At 37.7% G+C, this 19,788-nt stretch overlaps 4 protein-coding genes across 4 annotated transcripts; 1 reads left to right on the top strand and 3 right to left on the bottom strand.

Annotated features, from left to right (window-relative positions):
- Window positions 1-583: 583 nt before the first annotated feature.
- LOC106160880 (cytochrome P450 2J6-like) lies at window positions 584-5,390 on the bottom strand. Its single transcript, XM_087012441.1, has 3 exons — window positions 4,283-5,390; window positions 2,092-3,027; window positions 584-1,690 (listed from the first exon to the last, which is right to left on the bottom strand). Exons 1-3 carry the CDS (start codon window positions 4,632-4,634, stop codon window positions 1,509-1,511), a joined length of 1,470 nt encoding a protein of 489 aa, XP_086868567.1. The 5' UTR covers window positions 4,635-5,390; the 3' UTR covers window positions 584-1,508.
- Window positions 5,391-5,491: 101 nt separating this feature from the next.
- LOC106176059 (cytochrome P450 2J3) lies at window positions 5,492-8,502 on the top strand. The gene is made up of 3 exons (XM_087012440.1): window positions 5,492-5,995; window positions 6,560-7,495; window positions 7,835-8,502. Exons 1-3 carry the CDS (start codon window positions 5,644-5,646, stop codon window positions 8,026-8,028), a joined length of 1,482 nt encoding a protein of 493 aa, XP_086868566.1. The 5' UTR covers window positions 5,492-5,643; the 3' UTR covers window positions 8,029-8,502.
- Window positions 8,503-8,660: 158 nt separating this feature from the next.
- Window positions 8,661-15,775, bottom strand: LOC106176063 (uncharacterized). Its single transcript, XM_013558279.2, has 3 exons — window positions 13,891-15,775; window positions 10,948-11,037; window positions 8,661-9,655 (listed from the first exon to the last, which is right to left on the bottom strand). Exons 1-3 carry the CDS (start codon window positions 14,003-14,005, stop codon window positions 9,483-9,485), a joined length of 378 nt encoding a protein of 125 aa, XP_013413733.2. The 5' UTR covers window positions 14,006-15,775; the 3' UTR covers window positions 8,661-9,482.
- Window positions 15,776-16,188: 413 nt separating this feature from the next.
- LOC106176060 (coenzyme Q-binding protein COQ10 homolog B, mitochondrial) lies at window positions 16,189-19,766 on the bottom strand. The gene is made up of 5 exons (XM_013558275.2): window positions 19,602-19,766; window positions 18,562-18,720; window positions 17,824-18,016; window positions 17,129-17,230; window positions 16,189-16,460 (listed from the first exon to the last, which is right to left on the bottom strand). The coding sequence occupies exons 1-5, from the start codon at window positions 19,676-19,678 to the stop codon at window positions 16,293-16,295; spliced, it is 699 nt and encodes a 232-aa protein (XP_013413729.1). The 5' UTR covers window positions 19,679-19,766; the 3' UTR covers window positions 16,189-16,292.
- Between the last annotated feature and the right edge of the window lie 22 nt (window positions 19,767-19,788).

Raw genomic sequence — 19,788 nt, 5'->3', positions numbered from 1 at the left:
ACACCTACATATGTTTTATAGCGGAAATGCTGGTGTCACAATGTATGGATGATTTTGAAGCATATCTCATAGTAGTAGTAGTAATTAGGGCACTTGTATGGTGTATTCTTCACAGTGTAAAATCTATACAGCAGATGTGCTGATGATGTTTGGTTGCAGCTCAGAGGCAGATTAAGTTGTAACGGTACCAAGCCTTATTTTGATGGGAAAAGCATTATTTGATAATTATGTTAAATGAGGCCATATGAGACAATATAAAGTCACGATGTATAGTTATATATGGTGTAAATATGATATTGACCGCTCTTCTTATCTTTACATACAAAAAATGACGTAGATTTTGTCTCATTTACTCATTGTACTTCATACGGTTAGTAGTTCACTGCCCTTGCAGGTTCCATAAGCAATCAGAGAAAAGAATAATAACCATGTTTTTACTGAAAGCCAGAAGGTATTTTTCTATGTAATGATAAAAAGATCAATAAAGAAACAATAAATGAAAAACAAGATAAATAAAACTCTGCTTATACGTGCTATAAACAGTTTGAAGAGTATTGTTTCTCTGTTTGTCACATGACCTGTGGTGTGCTCCATACTAAGAGCAATGTAATCCCAATTTAAAACAGACGAAGAGTTGATCAGAAGCAAATTAAGTGATCAACTGGGGCGGATCCGATTATGCGGATGCGAAGCCAACACCACCCACCCCCACCCCCAGGGGCGAACGGCGTCATTTGGTACGGTTTACAACTATGATTCAGCTAGTCAAAATTCTAATTTCAAGAGGGGATCCCATTGGTGTGATTTTTTTTTTACCTCCGATATTAATTATTTGACACACAGTTTATATAATCGGGCATGCGCTTTTTTTTTTTAATATTCCATGGATTGCAACTTGATGTAGACAACTTCATATTCTTTTTATTCTTTTTTCGCCATTTTATATCTTATATAGGACCGTGTAAATGCGATAAAAGGCGGGAAGCAATGACTGAAAAGCCAAAGAATGGCTTTCTTCGTAGTTCTGCTAAATATTTGAAAAGGAAAGTACGTGATTTTAAGTCATTGCTTTTTTTAGGGGGGGTGAGGTGTATTTTCTCCATTTTTCTGTACCATTTTGAGCATTTCATTAACTAAGGGTAGCATCTCATTGGCAGAGAGAGCTTGTGACATTAAGTAATCAGCTTTCAGTTTTGTCTGTATGTCACCAAGAGGTTCAGCAAAATGAATATGTGAATTGTTTTCCAAAACTAATTTACTGATTTTGGTCATCAGTTGAATTCACCTCACAATGTATTTTAACCTACAAACACACAAGCTAAAAAAGTTAAACAGCTGTTTGCTCCCCAAAATGAAACGGCCAAAAATATTCGAAGGATCTGCCCGTATATATTCATCGAGGCAACAGGATTTCAGAATTTATTTCTACGTATGTACTCTTCCACATATCCTCACAGCAGGTAAGCGAAACGAACCGCAACCCCGGTGATGAGGAGTCGAAACATAAATCAGTCCCTTGGTCTGGCACATACCCGGTATCTTGGGGGCTCGTACAGGAGTCCTAAGCTACCATCTGGATCTGGAATCGCCTCTCCCTCTGGCACGTGGAAGGTGAAAGTCTGGACCAAGGCAGCTATGACCAGAAACATTTCCTGACGAGCAACAGTCTCTCCAGGGCAGGAGCGTTTTCCTTAAACAGCAAATAAAGATATCAGTATTTGTATTTGAATGGAGATGTGAAGATGTTTTATGTTTTGATTTAATTAACGCATGCACAGGTCTTAATTTGCATACATAGAAAAGAAAATCTGTCTGTTATAAAGTATACCGATCACGCTTACATGACACTTTACAACATTGTATATGTCATCGTGTCTTTAATTCCTCTTACCTTATTAAAAATGAAAACAGAAAGGGATATTTCCATTAATTGATTATATCATTGTTACAATAGGCGACTGGGACGGAAAATAGAATTCACTGGATCATCTGAAAATGCCAACAGCTCAGAAGGGGCAAATCACGTATTGAAAAAAAGGCTAATAAAACAGAATAAATGCCATAAGGTTTAGGGGTTTTTCAAAATATTACCTAGGGAAAACGGGATGAAAGCCTCGATCTTTTTCAAGTTTCCATCTTCGTCTAGAAACCTTGTAGGTCGAAATTCACGAGGATTGGACCAATTTTTTTCATCCATGAACACAGACCAAAAGTTTGCCATGATTGTCGTTCCTTCAGGGATCACGTAGCCATTAATAGTGGTATCACGTATCGCTTTATGAGGAAGCGACAGCGGTCCAATATAATTACAGCGTTGTATTTCCATTAGCGTAGCGTTAACATAGGGGAGATGCGGCCTGTCGGCAAGACTGGGGCGTCGTGTCTTTCCTACGACTTCTTCCAATTCTGCATGGATCTTTTCACAGACGTCAGGGTTAGATAAGAGGTACAGCATTCCCCAGGTTAGTGTTGTTGACGTTGTTTCCGATCCCCCGAGATAGAGCGTCTGGCAATTTGCTATTAGATCCTCATCATTAAATGCAAAAGAATTATCCGAGTCTCCTTGATTTGATTGGTGCAGAAAAGCATCGACCAGACCTCTCGTGGCGCCTGGATCATATCCCAATCTGTGCTGATCTAGCAAACATTTTACTTGGCTTGCAAATACATTCCAAGCCTCGTTTCCATTTTTACATTGCGGTAAAAACGAAAGAAATGGCAGGAAATTCTGAAACGAGGCCTGGGCGCTTAATCTGGATGCAGCATGGTATGAATCGACCAAATGTTTGAAATCTGGATCATCGTACTCCTGTCTGCCTCCGAACAGAATGCTACCTATGATGTTGGATACAGTGGCACTGATGGTGCTGTTGAAATCGAACGGTTCGCCATTTTTATTGCGGATGTATTGAAGCAGAGCGTCAATCTCATCTTCAGTTTGCTTCTCGGTGTCAGCTTTTGCTAGGTATTTTAAGGTAAATTCTCGCTGAGTCCTCTGCCTCGTACAGTAATCGGTGCATAAAAAACCTAAAATTAAAACAGTTGCAGTATTCGAAATACGTTTGGAAAACAAAGTATACGTAGTTTGAGACAATGTACATAAATGCGGTAGGGTTGACACTTTTTTGGTAGGAGAGAAATCACTAAAAGGAAATGAATTGTCTATATATTATTTGCTGTTAAATTATCAATATGAATGTGAAATATGAAAACAGTAATGTACACTTTTCGTCGTATTTCGCCCAAATGGATCATAATCAAATGTAGTTGTTTTTTTCTTGTCACTAGTACAGATGTTATTTTCATGGCACCACATATACTTTTCAACCAAATGGAATGTTGATTTTTTTTTCTCAGAATTTCTTTCATTTAAACAGTCAAACGTGTAAATCTAAATAAGATCTCTACTTTATCTTCTCTTTGGCAGTATACTTTGTCACAATTCAAGAGTATTTGTATGTTCTTGTTTACTGTTCATGATAGCACTTACAGTTCACAGGTATGTACAGGTAAACGGTGCAATATGACCAGGACTGGACGTATCCACAAGGTTATAATCAGCCTTGACCTACATGTATGCACTAGTTACAACAAGTCCACTATATGCAAAATACAAGAGCGTAATTATATCGATGCGCAGCATAGATATAATTTGTTTGTAGTGTATACTGTACATGCAATGCATCACTTTACTATTTTTCTTCTTTTTTACTATACATCCTTGGCATTCTCCTTCTCCTCCGTGTTAGTTTGCTTCTTCCACGTGTATCCACAACAGGTGCCATGAAGCTGCGACTATGTTATATAATTGTTGTATGCAAGCACGCTTGGGAGTGAGGGGTATCACATAAACTGTATTTGATTACGACAACCAGAAATATGAACAAGAATTTTGTCAATCTCTATGCACCATCTTGAAATTTGGTATAGAAATTAAGCATTCTTCAGACTTGAGTATGGTGTAGCGTTAGACGAAAAATGATGGAAATGTTCCCATCAGATATATCGGTGATATATCAATAGATTTTTAGTATCACTGTAGTTTGTAAAGGCCCAAGTAAACAATTCCATTACATCGGACAGATAACATATTTTCAAATTTAAATATTGATATGACTCCGTTTATATTTGAGTACAATAAACCCAGAAGTTTTTTCTTTAAGGGTTTTGAATGTATTGATTTGACATGATGACAGTATATGTATTGTCGCCCTTAAATAGGTCCCGTAAGTCACTTCTTAACACAACTTAAAGAGCGCAGTGCAGTCCAACGGGCACTCACCTTTCCCATGGAGAAAATCAAAAGTCGGAATACGCGGTCTTCCAGAAGTCAGCGCTCCCTTTCTCTGAAACACATCTCGGATAGCTTCATAACCGGTCAATACAACGGTTGTCTTGGTGCCCAATCTAACGCTGAATATGTCGCCATACTTCTTAGCCCATCCCACCATGACGAGGTGAGGATCTGTCCCAAGGAAGGGGAGAACTCCGACCACTGGGAAACCCCAGGGACCCGGAGGTAGTCCGTTAGTCTTAAGTTGCTTCCATAGAATAAGAAGGAAAATCACCACGACTGCGCACAATAGCACAGGCGTATCGGGAAAAGGAGCAACTGCGATTTGGAGTAGAGTCATTTCACGTTACTCTAAACGTTAACCCGCGCAGAGCCTTGTATCAATATCTCGAAGCAGAGTGATATATAGCTGTATGTATATTGGGAGAGAACGGATGGCCAACAGGGGGCCCAAGGTCAGCCCACTGAGATTATAGGCATTCTGCAGCTAGTTGAATAGATGTTGACTTCGAATCTTTTGTTTACTGAATGGCTTGCTCTTCAGATCAGTAAACACAGAAAGTCTAGCTGCAAAAGACCAATACAGTAATTGTTACGAAAAATATACCGGTAGGCTGGACCGTGTCAGAACTCCTCTTTATTCCTTTATCTATATTTTGTATCTATTCTTTGGTAAGGGTCATTACTTGTCCCCAGCAATAAAGGTCTTCCATCCTTGAGGCAGGTATCCTGGACTACCTTATAATATATAGAACACTGTGTACTAAGAACTTCCACTGTCACCAGCTTAAAGTTGTCTAAATCTGTTTGACTACGCTAGATAGCGCTGACCAAACGCTTGTATCAATAGCCAGCTTATCCATATTATCTGTGTACTAGCTGCTGGTAAATATTAACTTACCGCTTAATCTTTGTAATGGATCACTTAATAATAGTCACAAACATTTATGCCTTTACAATGCTTGACCAATGTGTGACCCGTCCTTTTGTTGGACATACCCAGCTCTCTTTACTCAAAGATCATTGCTTAACCCGAGTTCCCCCCACCCCGTAACCTCACAATCTACAATAGTTTTGTTACGTAATCACTGGTGACATTGGACGTTTACCCATCTATCCGATACACAGTTTCCCTGTACATATGGGCTGCAAACCATACTCTGGTATCACAAAGGTCTTTATTTTGGTATACAAAACAGTCTAACTGGAGAAAACGCAATCGATTTGAAAGAGACTACGGGTGACTTCTATTGGTCAGAGAAAAACTGTGTGCTACGAGATATCGGCTGGGTGTTGTGGAGGTTGTGCACAAGTTTAAGATAAACGTCGCTGTTTAAGTCACATTTAAAATGTCCGTGCTTGGATCTGTAGTTGACCCATTTGTCGGTTCTACACTGCTGTTGGTAGTTGTTTTTGTGGCTTTAATCTTTGTTTTTGTGCGGAGCCGCAAGAGGAACAACCTTCCCCCGGGTCCATGGGGGCTCCCATTGGTAGGCGTGCTGCCTTTCCTTGGGAAAGACCCTCAGCTTACCCTGATGGAGTGGGCCAAGATCTACGGTAACATATTCACTGTGAAGATGGGGATCACCACAGCGATTATATTGAACGGTTATGAAGCTATCCGAGATGTGTTTCAGAGAAAGGGAGCCCTGTCTTCTGGCAGACCGTATATTCCGACTCTAGATTTTCTCCATGGGAAAGGTGAGTGATCCGTACTGCATGTGACATGGGGGGGGGGGGGGGGGAGAGGCGTGTAAAGCTAATGAGTTACTACAAGGCCATCATCTCTACCGTAACAGATCTAAAGTCTCATGTCAGCCTTGCACTACATGTAAAGACCACACTGCATCATTATCTGAGATCTGCATTTTTGTGCTTTCTTTTTAATATCCTTGCAGTGTCGGGATTTAGAATCATTACGGCACTGGAAGATAAGGAGCTGCCAATCATTACAAAAGTAGACGGCTTACATAATTTTTATCTATAAAATGACAAGAAAATGCTGCAAAATATCGAATTTCATGCACCTTTAACTATCCATACAAATAATAGGTGAAATGCAAGTCGGGAAACTTGGCGCACAATATAGGAGATGATTGGGGAGCCGCAAATGAGACACTGATCTCCATTAATCTGCGTAAAGCTTCGACACGAGTAATTATCTTACAAAATGAACGTCAATTACGAGTGAAATGAAAATTTTTATTGTTGTTTAAAGAAACTGTTTGTACTTTTTTATCAACTATATGCGCATTATTTTACCAGGGTTAGTATGTGCTGATTACAGCATGAAACAAAGAGCTTACCGGGAATTTACCCTGAAGTATCTGGCAAAAGCTGACATTGAGAAACAAACTGAAAATGAGATTGACGCTCTGCTGCAGTACATCCGAAATACAAACGGCGAACCGTTCGATTTCAACAGCACCATCAGCTCTACGGGATCAAACGTCATAGGGAGTATTTTATTTGGAGGCAGACAGGACTACGACGACCCGAATTTCATAAATTTGGTCGGCTCCTATCGCCATGCAGCCGAACTCAGTGCTCAAGCTTCAATTCAAAACTTTCTCCCTTTCCTTTCATTTTTGCCTCAGTGTAGCGAAGGCAAGGTGGCGTGGAACACGTTTGCAAGCCACGTCAAAAGGCTGCTAGACCAGCACAAATTGGGGTACGATGCACGCGCCACGAGAGGTCTTGTCGACGCTTTTCTGCACCAATTTAAAGAGGGTGACTCTGATCAAAAGTGGCTGTATACGGACGAAGACTTGCTTGCTAACTGCCAGTCACTTTATCTCGGGGGATCAGAAACAACGTCGACGACACTAACTTGGGGAATGCTGTGCCTCTTATCTAACCCTGACGTGTATGAAAAGATCCATGCAGAATTGGATGAAGTCGTAGGAAAGACACGACGCCCCAGACTTGCCGACAGGCCGCATCTCCCCTATGTTAACGCTACGCTAATGGAAATACAACGCTGCAATTATATTGCACCGTTCTCTCTACCACACAAGGCTACAAAGGACACAATTATTGGGGGATATGTCATTCCCGAAGGAACAAGCATTTTAGCGAATTATTGGTCTGTTTTTATGAATGAGGATCTCTGGCCCAACCCACGAGAATTTCGACCTTCGAGGTTTTTCGATGAATACGGCATCTTAAAAAAAGTCGAGACGTTTATCCCATTTTCCATAGGTAAACTTTTGTAACTTTAAACACATATCAGAAAACATATTAAAACACCCTTTGTGACGTAGTTTATTTAATCACTGCGGAAAATCAAACCGTTTTCTACTCGTGTCCTTTATTATTTCAATAACATCTGCGTTTCATAGTTAAGTATCAAGGTACATACTTTTTTGTATTTAATGTAAGTATGGCTAAGATACATGATGCTGTCAGCTTAAGTTTAAAAACTTTTCAAAATCATTTCATATCATTTTCAAATATTTTAACTACGCGAGCAACACGCGTACTAGTATGGATGGTCATCAATACAGCAATGATACTTCTTTGTTTTTTTTTTTTTTTTAGGAAAACGCTCCTGCCCTGGAGAAATTTTAGCTCGCCATGAGATGTTTCTGGTGTTAACTGCCCTAGTCCAGACGTTCACGTTCCACGTGCCTAAGGGAGAAGTGCTTCCTAAACTAGCTGGCACCACGGGAGCGGTGTACGTGCCCCCGAGGTTCCGTGTGTGCGCCAGGCCAAGGGATCTGACCAATGACTGACCTTGTGACCACTGACTGACCTCGTGACCACTGACTGACCTGGTGTCCAATGACTGACCTCGTGACCAATGGCTATCCACGTGACCAATACCTGACCTTGTGACCCCAAGGGTTTTCGTGTTATCACTTTTTAACAGTATATTGTAAAAAAAAAATTAATCCGACCGACGGCTCGATCAAAAACGAGATGACCAGAAGTACTATTTTATTATTAAAATGCACAACATGTATACTACTTGTAGAATACTAAGAAAATATTATTTGAATCAACTCTGAACCAATGTATAAATGAAGAACACATGACAAATGGAATGTTACGTTTTGATAATATATGGCTATATAATATAACATAGATAGGGCCTCTTTTTGTACAGTTTCTAGTGACCTAACGTCGCAGTTCCTTACATCGAGGCTTTCTTACCCACCTGTGTCACTATAGAGAAACGCAACGCAAATAAACTATTTATATCATCATGTAAGAAGAGTTAATTTGATTTTCTCCATCCTCGTACATCTTTACGACAAAAACACCGGATGTCTCTTCTGATTTTCCTGAGATAATTTATCAACAGATTCACTAACAGATTTGAGAGTAAACAACAAAAGCGTTACTAGTGCCGATGGTCTTTTAAATTAAAACTATCGGTTGAGCTCTTTATGAATATTATTATTATTATTATTATTATTATTATTATGAACAATGTCCCTTGTGGTACACAAACAGAATAGATGATATCGAGCCCCGTTGATTTCAACCAGTTAAGTGGGATTTGAACCAAGTTATAACTGTCCCCATACCACAAAGCGCTGCTTTAGTCAGTTGTTTTCAGTGACATGATTAGAATAAAACGCAATAGAAATGGGAGTTTTATTCCGTAATTGCAATTTAGATTAATTGGCACAAAACGACACCCTTCAGTTCCATTTATCTGATATTTTTACAATTTCACAAACACAAACACGTAATTATAACAATTAAAGATAATGCGAACTATACATGTTTATTTTCCATAATAAACCACTAAAGGTTGTCGAAAGATTATTCTCATACCATATTTGATGGTTTTCAAATGTCGGCACATAGTTTACGTTAAGTTTGATCTTTGACTTTGAGGACATCCACTTAGTTTTGCAACATTTGTCACAGTTCTTTTTTAGACGTTTCCCATCATGAATAATCATCCATCTGTTAAATCTGACATTAACACATTAAGCACAAAAGAGAAAAAAATTGACTAACTTAAACGGAACAGCAAATCCTCCGTTCTCACTACAAAGCTTACTATGATCTCAAAAACGCCACAATTAAGTTTACTTGACCATTTTACTTATTCTTCAAGACCAATGTCTCTCTCGAAAAAAATCCAAATTATAATCTTCATGCTTTTGCTTTCATTTGCACCGCTAACATAAAATCCTCAAGTCAAACAAGAATCGTAGTCGTATTTGTGTTATTAAGTTAGAGCGGGGCAGTTGGTGCCAGCACCTATGCCGACACATCGCCGGGTTTCGACACCCGCCCCCGTACAGCCGCTCTGGCCCACACTGAGAGGATTGCTGCACTGGCGCATGCGATATTGAAAGTTGCAGTAGCAATCACTCCAGTCCGACCACGGTCCCCAACTCGCTGAAAAAAAAAATGACAGAAATGAATAATGATACATTGGTATCAGTAATATACTTCCATTATATAAAATGATACGACAGTCGTACACAAACGTACCAATGTCACAAGTAGAACTTAAATATATATTAGGTTTGTGTAGTACATGTACTGTTCATAAGATAATATAATACTTTGCTGAAAGGATAAAATCGTATTTTCTTATTTAAACATTTAAATATGATTACAGACACTCAAGACACAAGTTGGTTTCCCCGGTTGTATACAGGGATTACGTAAATATAGAGCGCATCAAAAACAGATGATCCGCAGACTAACCGATCCGCCGAACTTAAAAGCAGCGCAGCTTAATCCCCTGAGGAGAATGCTAAAGCTAGGACTCAACACCCCTTGAAGACTGAGGCTTCGTTCACATGCAGTGTCTATTTTCTAAATTCTATTTTCTATTCGCGCTATCTTATGATCACGGTCTGTGCCCTGAATATCCCGCCGCGTAATTACTGGCAGCGCGAGCCAGTTACTTATAGTAACTTATAGTAACTGGCTCGCGCTGCCAGTAATTACTTATAGTAACTTATAGTAACTGGCTCGCGCTGCCAGTAATTACGCCGCGGGATATTCAGGGCACAGACCGTGATCATAAGACATACCGCGAATAGAAAACAGACATTGCATGTGAATGAAGCCTGAGATTATAAAGGTTTGATGGATTTTGGGTGCACAAAAATGTCTCGAACTTTTCACATTCTTATCGACCAGCCACAATAATGCAATCTACTTTTATACAAGATGTTTTTTTTTTTTCATATTGCCTTTTGTACATTAATGTTTTAACACTAGCTTTTGCAGCATTCAATTAGTGATCAATTTAAAAAGAATTATTGTCCATAAAGGCAATGTCTGAAGCATGAGTGTATCAACCATTAAAGGGATAACAACTCTTCTCATGGGATCCATATTTCACAATAAGTACATTGTAAACAATTCATAAAAATATAATAAATTTCATTTTACAACCACAATGGCGGTTATCGCAATTATTCTGGAATCTGTGGTAAAAAAAAAAAAAAAAAAAAAAAAAAAAAAAAAAAAAAAAAAAAAAAAAAAAAAAAAAAAAAAAGAAGGACTACCTACATATGTCGGACTAACTATTGGTAAGTACGGGAAAATTGTCGTTTACCCAAGGAAACTCCATTTTTGACCAAATGGACAGTTGTTATCCCTTTTTAAAACACTAGCGCGATTTTGATCGCACGGGTACGGTAATTCGGAGAGCGGAGTGAGTTAGGTCTTACCTGTTGTGACAGTTACTATTGGTTGGTATGGCTGGTATCCTTGTTGGTAGCCGAATGGATAAGGGTATGGGCGATAGTATCCCCAATTGGCTGAAAATAGCAATAACAGACTGAGGTGCCCGGAGCCATCCAAGTCACTTATGTGCGAAGATCTAACGTGCGACGTTTGAGGGTAACACATATCTGCATTCATGATCAAGGCACATCCAAACACACACATACAGAGAGAGAGAGAGAGAGAGAGAGAGAGAGAGAGAAAGGGGGAGATAGAGATGGAGAGAAAAGGGAGACAGAGGGAGTATCAAGGTGGGCTGGGTTTTTATCATCTACTTGTGTACACAGATTGTAAAATCGCCCTTTTTGTACGCATTTTTCGCTTCATTCCCGCATTTTGCAAAGTATCAGAATTACATAGCATCAAAATTGCAGTTGGAACATCTACATTCTACCAGAGTCTAACATCTTATATGTCTAAAACATTATTCCTATGGTCCAAGTTACCTAAACAATTAAATATTTTAATGGTTATTGTTGTGAGACGTATATGTTTTCAATTTCGCCTTGGCAAGACTTCAATAGCTGTCTTTATTGGGTGACTTTAAAAATTGCAGCTGCAATATTCAACCGACATTTCGCTTAGGCGATTTTTTTAATTTTTTTACTGACCTCGCAATCTAGCATACAAAAATACATGTACAGCGAACAAAATAAACATTTAGGCTTCGTTCACATGGAATGTCTATTTTCTAAAAATCTATTTTCTATTCGCGCTATCTTATGATCACGTTCTGTGCCCTGAATATCCCGCCGCGTAATTACTGGCAGCGCGAGCCAGTTACTTATAGTAACTTATAGTAATTGGCTCGCGCTGCCAGTAATTACGCCGTGGGATATTCAGGGCACAGACCGTGATCATAAGACATACCGCGAATAGAAAATAGAATTTAGAAAATAGACATTGCATGTGAATGAAGCCTAGCATCATACTTAATACATGTACATATTAAATGAAGAAACACGTTTTGAAAGAAAAATACTATGCTTCCTTTTCTGCTATATATACCTGTATAAGAAATAAGACTACCACACACACACACACAATGCAACTAATGATTTTTTTATTCGTTACAGAAACCATTAAAAAATAGGATAAAGCATTTTGAAAAAATGAGTACTCTACCAAAATTCAACCTGCAGTAACAAAACACAATGGTCTTTATAACACCTTTTTTTCAGAAAAAAAAAAAATATATATATATATATATATATATAGAGAGAGAGAGAGAGAGAGAGAGAGAGAGAGAGAGAGAGAGAGAGAGAGAGAGAGAGAGAGAGAGAGAGACTTGACATTTAATATGGAATATTTCAATTTCGAAGGTACTACGTTCTTTTTTTTCAAAAAACTCCGATCTCATATAAGATACGTGAATGGAGAAGTGTGTAGCCAGGTGTGTCGCTACCAATTAACTGAATGCCAGGTTTGTTGCGCTGCTGCATTATGTAATATGAAGTGATTTAATTGGGTTGTGCTTCTTTGGGCAGGTCAAAGCTTGGCTTTGGCAAAACATGGTTCTGTCAAAAAAGTATGTCGGCAACTACTGCATAAAAGAATTTAAAATTTTGCATGCAAGTTGTCGGATTTGCAGTGTGTAAAATTAGCTATGCAGTGCTTTGCAATTTTTTAAATCTTTGCCTTTCGGGATATGCTGTTGCAACTAAACAAAAACCACCCAGTTCGTTCAAAATGAGGGGTAAATTGTCACCAAAACGCATTTTTCAAGGCTCTTAGGGAAAACCAAACTGGTTTTAGCAGGTTAGAATACCAGACGACCTCCGAGGAACCTACTGTAAACAGCAAAACATCGTTATATGTCTCTCTAATGAATTGGGGACCTTGACCGTTTCTGGGTAGAACACTGAAATCCCGTGGCTTTCTTTATTGAGGTCAGATTTCACCTGTACCGCTCAACTAGTCAAAACAGAGTTTACAGACATCCAAAAGAGGCCAGCGACGAAGCGTTTGCCGCGCCTTTAGTGACTAAGGCCATTAACAGCATAAGTATTTGGAGTGGATACCACACTGGTTCCAAAACACCAATTGTAGTCAACGACGAAAACCTGAACCAGATCAAATAAAGAAATAATCTGGGAACCACTTGACTATCAATTGATAGGGGTCACCTTAGGAACGATTTTAGGTTGCACAGTGAGATTGCCGATTCACACAGAGCACTTTTAATAGCAGATTACTTACAGAACCAAGGGAATGGGCAGCTTCCTTGGTCATCAAAATCGCCATATTTGAATCACAAATACAATGTGTGGGTAGGCCATTACTCGCCCAATCAATGGCCTACATGTCCTACAACAAAACTGGACCAAATTGGACCGTTGCCTGAAATGTTATTCCTGATTGAACTCTAAAAACCTATCCCAAGGAATGCCTTGTCACTTGAGAGCGCTGGTAGCAGCGGTCAGGTTAGGCGTAACAGCGACCGTTACTGTGACTAGACACTGACATGAGGGTCCTTTGTGGAGCCTGTAACTCTTTTACAGACAATAATTTGGAAAATATGGAGATCCAAAATATCGTTTTTAATGGTTTTCGTATGACATAGAATAGGCAATATGTTTTTATTTGCATCTCTGGCGAATTCAATTAACGAACTGATGTCACAATGACGTCAAATAATAATTTAAAGCTATATAAAGACGATTTTAATCCTTATTTTTATTTATCAGTCAGCAAAATGAGAAAAAAACTGATGAAAAAAGATTTGGAAAAAAATATTCCATATTAAATGTCAAGTCTATATATATATATATATATATATATATATATATATATATATATATATATATATATTCAAAAAGTAACTTTTTGCAACAGAAGTCGAAATAGAAACAGTCTGCAAACACATTTAACTGATCATTTGGGTTTACCTCCCGCGGCTTCAGCAGTCGGTTTAGGTGTGGTTTCCTCGGCATAGACGAGTCCCCCACACGCCAGCAACAGTACGGTTACGGCCGCCACCATCCTCCTCTGACAACGCGCCATTTCTCTGTGGTGACAGTCACGGAGAGCACAGGACCACTAACAAACTGCTGTCCCCTCAAAAAAAATCCAAACTTTTATCCCATTTCCTCTAACACAGAGTTATAATTATCCTCTATTAATTAGAGGAGTCTGGATCAAAGGTGAAATAGATAAGCTGTATTTTACAGGATAGCGAACTTGTTTACATTATATTGCAGTAAATTTGATACGAATGAATGAGAATGGAATCAGATAAAATCTATGATCGCCTGCCTACATATCAACCCAATTATTACTAATAATCTAAGAGCAGTTTAGTGCATTTTTTTTCGTTTTGCTTTTCTATGAGTATAGTCTCAGAAGGACTCTACATTTCTCCTTATCCCCCCTTTTTTTTTCTTCTAAGGGTGTTCGTTGTTGATGAATGCCCTAACTCGCCTGTGTAAACTATGATGTGTCTCTTATAGGCAGTAGGACCAAAAGTGGGGTGGTAATCAACTTCGTCCTATTTTTCTTTTTATGTTAACTCTTTAAAATGAAGATGTTGATTACTATCAAGTTTTTAACAAAACATGTCTACAAATTTAAACGGCAAGTTGAAAAGTGATGTGCAAAGCACAAAACAAAACAAACAAACGAAAAAAATGCAAAAAGCAAAAGCCCATGAATGCAATAAGGATTATTTCACAGGAATCTGACAGTGTATTGAACGAAAGAGGTACACCATATCCTGTAGGTGATTTCTATCTTTAAAAAAACTTCAGAGATCAACAGTTCAGTTGTCTCAACAAGAAGGCGCGTGTACCAAAGGCGCGTACAGTTCAAGTGCCGACCTCTAAGTCATGCGTCACCAGAAAGGTGAATAAGGAATGCGAGTGATCCCGTCTTGATAACTACATTAACATATTGTAAAAATTAAAGATACAAAAACCTTGGCAGGTGACACTTGTCTCAGTATCTAAGCATACAGTCGGCTTATCTCGGTTTTTACCTTATTTAGAGTGTCAATTTTGACGTTAGAAAGCGTAAAAAGGTTATCTATCAAATAAACTATAAGCTTATCTCTCTTCACCTTTGGTCTAAATAACAGAACACGGGCACGCCCCTTTAATTTATAATCATAATTCTATATTCCTAAATAGCATTTGTGGTGCTTTTAATGCCAAGAATAGAAGTGCTTTGCCATCACTGCTTAAGAATGTTCAAATTTCAAGAAACCATGACCTAATAAGTACAGTATCAGTACAATTCACAATTTTCCCTATTTGAAAAGATCGAGTAGCCTAATAACCGTACATAGAGAAGCAAGTACAACCATCAGCTTTATTTTCCAGAACAAGAAGAAGAGCGGCCATTTGAGGAATAATTTAAAGTCCGCAGAGACCCTGGTGTTGACTAAAACGGTCTCCCTTTGCATCGAATTATACTGGTGTCATCTACAATGTCATTTTCTTTGAAGAATTAGATAAATAATAAGTTAAGTTTTATTATCACTTCTTATAAACTTTATTATTTATTTTCATACATTATACTTTGCAGATAAAATATTTTTTTTTTAAATAATTACACCACCAAACTGTACAGCAGACATGAGCCTCGCTTTTAAATTAAAACTGAACATTTATCAAGGGACCCGACAACTTACCTTGACGAATCTCAGGAACCATCAGAATTGAATTAAAAAACGCGGAATTCAGTTTTCCTGCGGAAAAAGCTCATGTCTGATACACACTTGCTGGACTTCAGAGAGAATTAAAAAAATTGTTCATAATTACTCAATTTTACAGTTCTTATACAAAAAATATCGAAGGAGGAATAACGTTTGGTTTGGAGATGATGTCCTCTAAAGGCAGCCAGTAGAGTGAAGAACGATGACCCAGAACTGACCACTTCTTTCTTTGTGCAAGTCTTGGGAGGATGGGTGTTAAATAAAAGACAGAATTCTGCTAATTGGCTTCATTACATTATTTTAATTAAGAAAATTTTCAACGACATGTCACAATTTAAATAGGCTACGTTTCTAGGAAGATGAAACAAACTGGAGAGTACATGTACAGTGCACAACCCTTGGGGATTTGACCAACTGTTTATAAGTTCTGGGATACATCTTGACTCTTCAAATTAATTTTAAAAAATTGAAGTCACATAGGAATTATTACAGTACATTTTGACATGAATTTCAATCAGACTGAAAAGTCCATACATAAAAAAGAATTGTTTATTACAGATTCTATACAATAATCCTTCAATGATATTTTATATCATAATAAATAAAATTTGACTAAAATTTTATGGGTTCTGTTCGGCGTCAAGATGTTGGATTACTTTTGACCACAGTTTTGGGCCTGATGACCGTTGGAGGTCCATAAAGTTTCTGTGCTCTTTTTAAAAAGGCGTTCACCATCGTTTTAGTGACTTCATCAAAAAACATATGTGCCATCTTTGCATGGAGAGCAGACCGGAACTCGAAGGAAACCTTGAAAAGAAACAAACAGAACAGCAAATTATAAAGACTCAAAATCAGTGCTGCAAAATCATTTAGGAACTTTCAACAATTGCTTGCCAAGAAAACTTCGTTTTCAGGCACTATTTTAGCAACAGCGAAGCAGAGAATTAACTTACACATTCTGAATTAAAATAAATAAAGTATCAAAGATCAAAACCTGACGTTTATTTAGATTTATTATCTCTTACGATTCAGGTTCAGTGTTAGGTATTTCACTAAAATATAGTCACCATTATTGGTCTACAGTTTTGTCATTAATATTTACTTATAATAAAACAGGTTAGAAGCAATATTTCACATAAATTGGCTAATTAAATGTTTTATTTTTTCATTGTCATACTTAAACCTATAAATTCTTATACTGTGTATCTTTGGAAAATCACTAAAACCCACTCTTTGGAAAATCACTAAAACCCACTCACGTGTCAGTTATTATGTAAAGACTCCTCTATCTAACCAGTAAGTACTTTGGTGAAACTCTCATTGCTTACACCCCAAACTGCTGAATTAGATTGATTTGCCAGGCCACTGACTGATTTATTTATTTTCTTTTTCTTTTTTTAAATTTCTTTTTCGAAAAGGAGTTCGGGTTTGGGCACATACTGACTTTTCTCAAAGATACAAATGTGCTTACTTACAGAGAAATCCAACATGCATGTCTGCGGTTGCCCTGGGATACCAGGACTAAAGCGCCATGTTGTGTCTAGATTGTTAAACAGTCGCCCATCTGTGCACACGGACTGAAACAGAAAAATAATCATTATTAAAAACTACTCAGATGCCATGTCCACTACTGTAACAGTACTAGTGTGTGCAGGAGTGACTGCCTTATTGTGTGCCTGCATGTGTGTGTTTTCACCTCAGTCTTTAAACCAAATTGAAACAAAATTATTTACTGTTATTCAATTAAATTTATATAAAAAAAAAAAACTTAACTTATCTGTCAGTTATATTTAATTTTATTAGATGTTATTAATTCAATCACTGGAAGTTGGCATTTTATGGTCTTGGTTTCAGAAAGAACTTTCAAGGAAGGGGGTGGGGGAGGGGTCTTGACTGGAGACGAGAATTGATCTTGACTGTTTCACGTAACCTTTATAGTCAGATATAGTCTGTTGAAATTACAATGTGGAGTCATTCAATTCTGTTCCTGTGTGCAGAAGGTAAGATGCAGAACCTGGGAATCTCTATAACAGTTGTAAGGATCGCATTATTCAAAGATGAGAGCCTTTAGCATGGGACTCCTGGGGTTGAATTTTAAAGACCCATTTCTATTTTACTTCCAGGACAACAAATAATAGGGCCCTAACGATGATCTTATTGACTTCCTCACCCGTACTAAATGTGGCCTTGTTGCTGTGACAACTGACGTATAGCTCTCCAAGAGAGGCCCAAATCCAACTTGTAGTTTACATTTAAAGGAGCCTGGTCTTCTGGCTGTCACCTGTGCCTTGGTACACCACGGCACAAACTGTGTGTAATTCTCCACATCAGCTACCACCTCAAACATTTGCTCCATGCTAAAACTGAAAGAGGACATTATTTATTTCCACCGTATCTAAATCCTTCATTATTTAGCCCAAGACGCACCTGAAAGGGAATTACATGTATAATAATGCTGTCTCTTCAAAAATTATATCTAAATGACAAAGCTGAAGGCATAAAAGATTTACATGTTACCTTGTATTTCATCACTAAGTCAAAGAACAAAAAAGCATAACTTTATATAATTAACCAGACAAGTATGATTATCTTTGATAATAAAATATATTACATAATTTTGTGACCATGGCATCTGTATCTGGAAGCGTTTAGGAACTGTTAGTTGACAAAGTATCATATTGTCTCTCTGTATCAAGACAAACACTAGGTCAAAAATCTGAAATCTCATGTCTATGAAAGGAAGCACAAGTAATACTAGCTAAAACCAGGAATCAAAATAACTCAGTCACTTTGACATAATGATATATATATATATATTGACAAACTTGAGCTCGTCTTTCTCCAAACATTAATCAACACTCGCCTTTCATACACTTCTTGTATCTTGATCACTGCGCGACATATTTACCCTAAAATTCTCCTTTCAGAGTATTCCTCCTTTCTGTTCCTACTGAATGGGTTCAGGTCGGGTAGATGCACCATTGTTTGTACTGGTAAGGCATTTTGTTGTTGCTGAACTTGAAGAAGTTTTTTTCTACACTGTTTTAGGCAAGTACACATACAGCAGCTGCAACAGAGAAATCGTAATAAAACATAAATTAAAAAAGTTTTTGTCCTGCTTTTTTATTACTTTGCATGAAAAGGAATTAATTGAAAAAAATATACATAGAAATAAAAAATAAATAAATTACCTATTTTTTTTATAAAAATTACAAACACAGCTTATTTGTCTTTCAAGTTAGTAGTTTATTTTAAAATAAAAAATTGTAATACATGTATGTAGCCCTCTGTTACCAACATTAGAGAGTAATGTTAAAAATCACTCTCTTAATTAACACTCCTGTAACATACATATACCACATGTAAACTGGCAAAGCATAAAATGGTTTATATCTTATGGGCTATCTTGTAACATAGGGGTGGACAAACACTGTAGGTCTTGTGACTTATACACACATAAATCTAATAATTTCTTTTCTTTAATTATTGCAGTACATACCAAATTCTGTTTCTTTACATCATATTTCTGCATTGGTTCTAAAGATTACGTCAATAAGTTTTTTTTTCTCTTAGCGTGATGGCACTTCCTTAATTCACATTATAATAATTAAGTCACTGCCCTATGGGTTGTATAAGAAGCCCCAGTGTCCTAATACTAGTACATGTTGCACCAGAAAACAGAAGTCAGGTGATATGATACACCATACTAGCACATCTCAGACACTATGATACAGCTTCCCAACCTTGATTTCCAACAAGCTACACTGTAATTACAACACTGATAAGGCAGTGGCGAGAGAAACTGAAGGTTTCGACACGTTATATCATAATGATTATCAAACGCGGCTCGCTGATAATAGTCGAAGTGAACGGGAAGTACATGTAACTAACCTCACGTCGTAATATTTTAACTATCTGCAGTTTCAAAAAGAAATCGACACAACCTACCGCTGTACTTTAACAATTTCTGATTTAGATTTGCTGAGTTTTATGACGTCCGTTCCGATCTTGACAGCTCTCTTCATTTTTATTGACAGGCTTCTCACTTGGATTACTAAACCCGCCTGTCCTCAGAAACCAGCTGTGACCTTGGACTCACCCCGACTATGTGACGTCATTCAATACTTTACGGATA

Source organism: Lingula anatina, chromosome 5, assembly GCF_051362555.1.
Source record: "Lingula anatina isolate TDL-2025a chromosome 5, LinAna3.0, whole genome shotgun sequence".
Classification (NCBI taxonomy): Eukaryota; Metazoa; Brachiopoda; class Lingulata; order Lingulida; family Lingulidae; genus Lingula; species Lingula anatina.
This window is presented reverse-complemented; position numbering and strand designations above follow the sequence as displayed.

Excerpts from the sequence above, each read along its gene's own strand:
- LOC106176059 (XM_087012440.1), top strand. The coding sequence starts at position 5,644 with ATGTCCGTGCTTGGATCTGTAGTTGACCCATTTGTCGGTTCTACACTG. Across the intron at positions 5,996-6,559 it reads AGATTTTCTCCATGGGAAAG|GGTTAGTATGTGCTGATTAC; the intron begins GTGAGTGATCCG and ends TTATTTTACCAG. Across the intron at positions 7,496-7,834 it reads GTTTATCCCATTTTCCATAG|GAAAACGCTCCTGCCCTGGA; the intron begins GTAAACTTTTGT and ends TTTTTTTTTTAG.
- LOC106176060 (XM_013558275.2), bottom strand. The coding sequence starts at position 19,678 with ATGAAGAGAGCTGTCAAGATCGGAACGGACGTCATAAAACTCAGCAAA. Across the intron at positions 18,721-19,601 it reads GAAATTGTTAAAGTACAGCG|CTGCTGTATGTGTACTTGCC; the intron begins GTAGGTTGTGTC and ends TCTCTGTTGCAG. Across the intron at positions 18,017-18,561 it reads TCTGAAAGGAGAATTTTAGG|TTTTAGCATGGAGCAAATGT; the intron begins GTAAATATGTCG and ends GTCCTCTTTCAG.
- LOC106176063 (XM_013558279.2), bottom strand. The coding sequence starts at position 14,005 with ATGGCGCGTTGTCAGAGGAGGATGGTGGCGGCCGTAACCGTACTGTTG. Across the intron at positions 11,038-13,890 it reads GACTGCTGAAGCCGCGGGAG|CCAATTGGGGATACTATCGC; the intron begins GTAAACCCAAAT and ends TGCTATTTTCAG. Across the intron at positions 9,656-10,947 it reads AATAGTAACTGTCACAACAG|CGAGTTGGGGACCGTGGTCG; the intron begins GTAAGACCTAAC and ends TTTTTTTTTCAG.
- LOC106160880 (XM_087012441.1), bottom strand. The coding sequence starts at position 4,634 with ATGACTCTACTCCAAATCGCAGTTGCTCCTTTTCCCGATACGCCTGTG. Across the intron at positions 3,028-4,282 it reads TGATTTTCTCCATGGGAAAG|GTTTTTTATGCACCGATTAC; the intron begins GTGAGTGCCCGT and ends TTTTAATTTTAG. Across the intron at positions 1,691-2,091 it reads TTTCATCCCGTTTTCCCTAG|GAAAACGCTCCTGCCCTGGA; the intron begins GTAATATTTTGA and ends TTGCTGTTTAAG.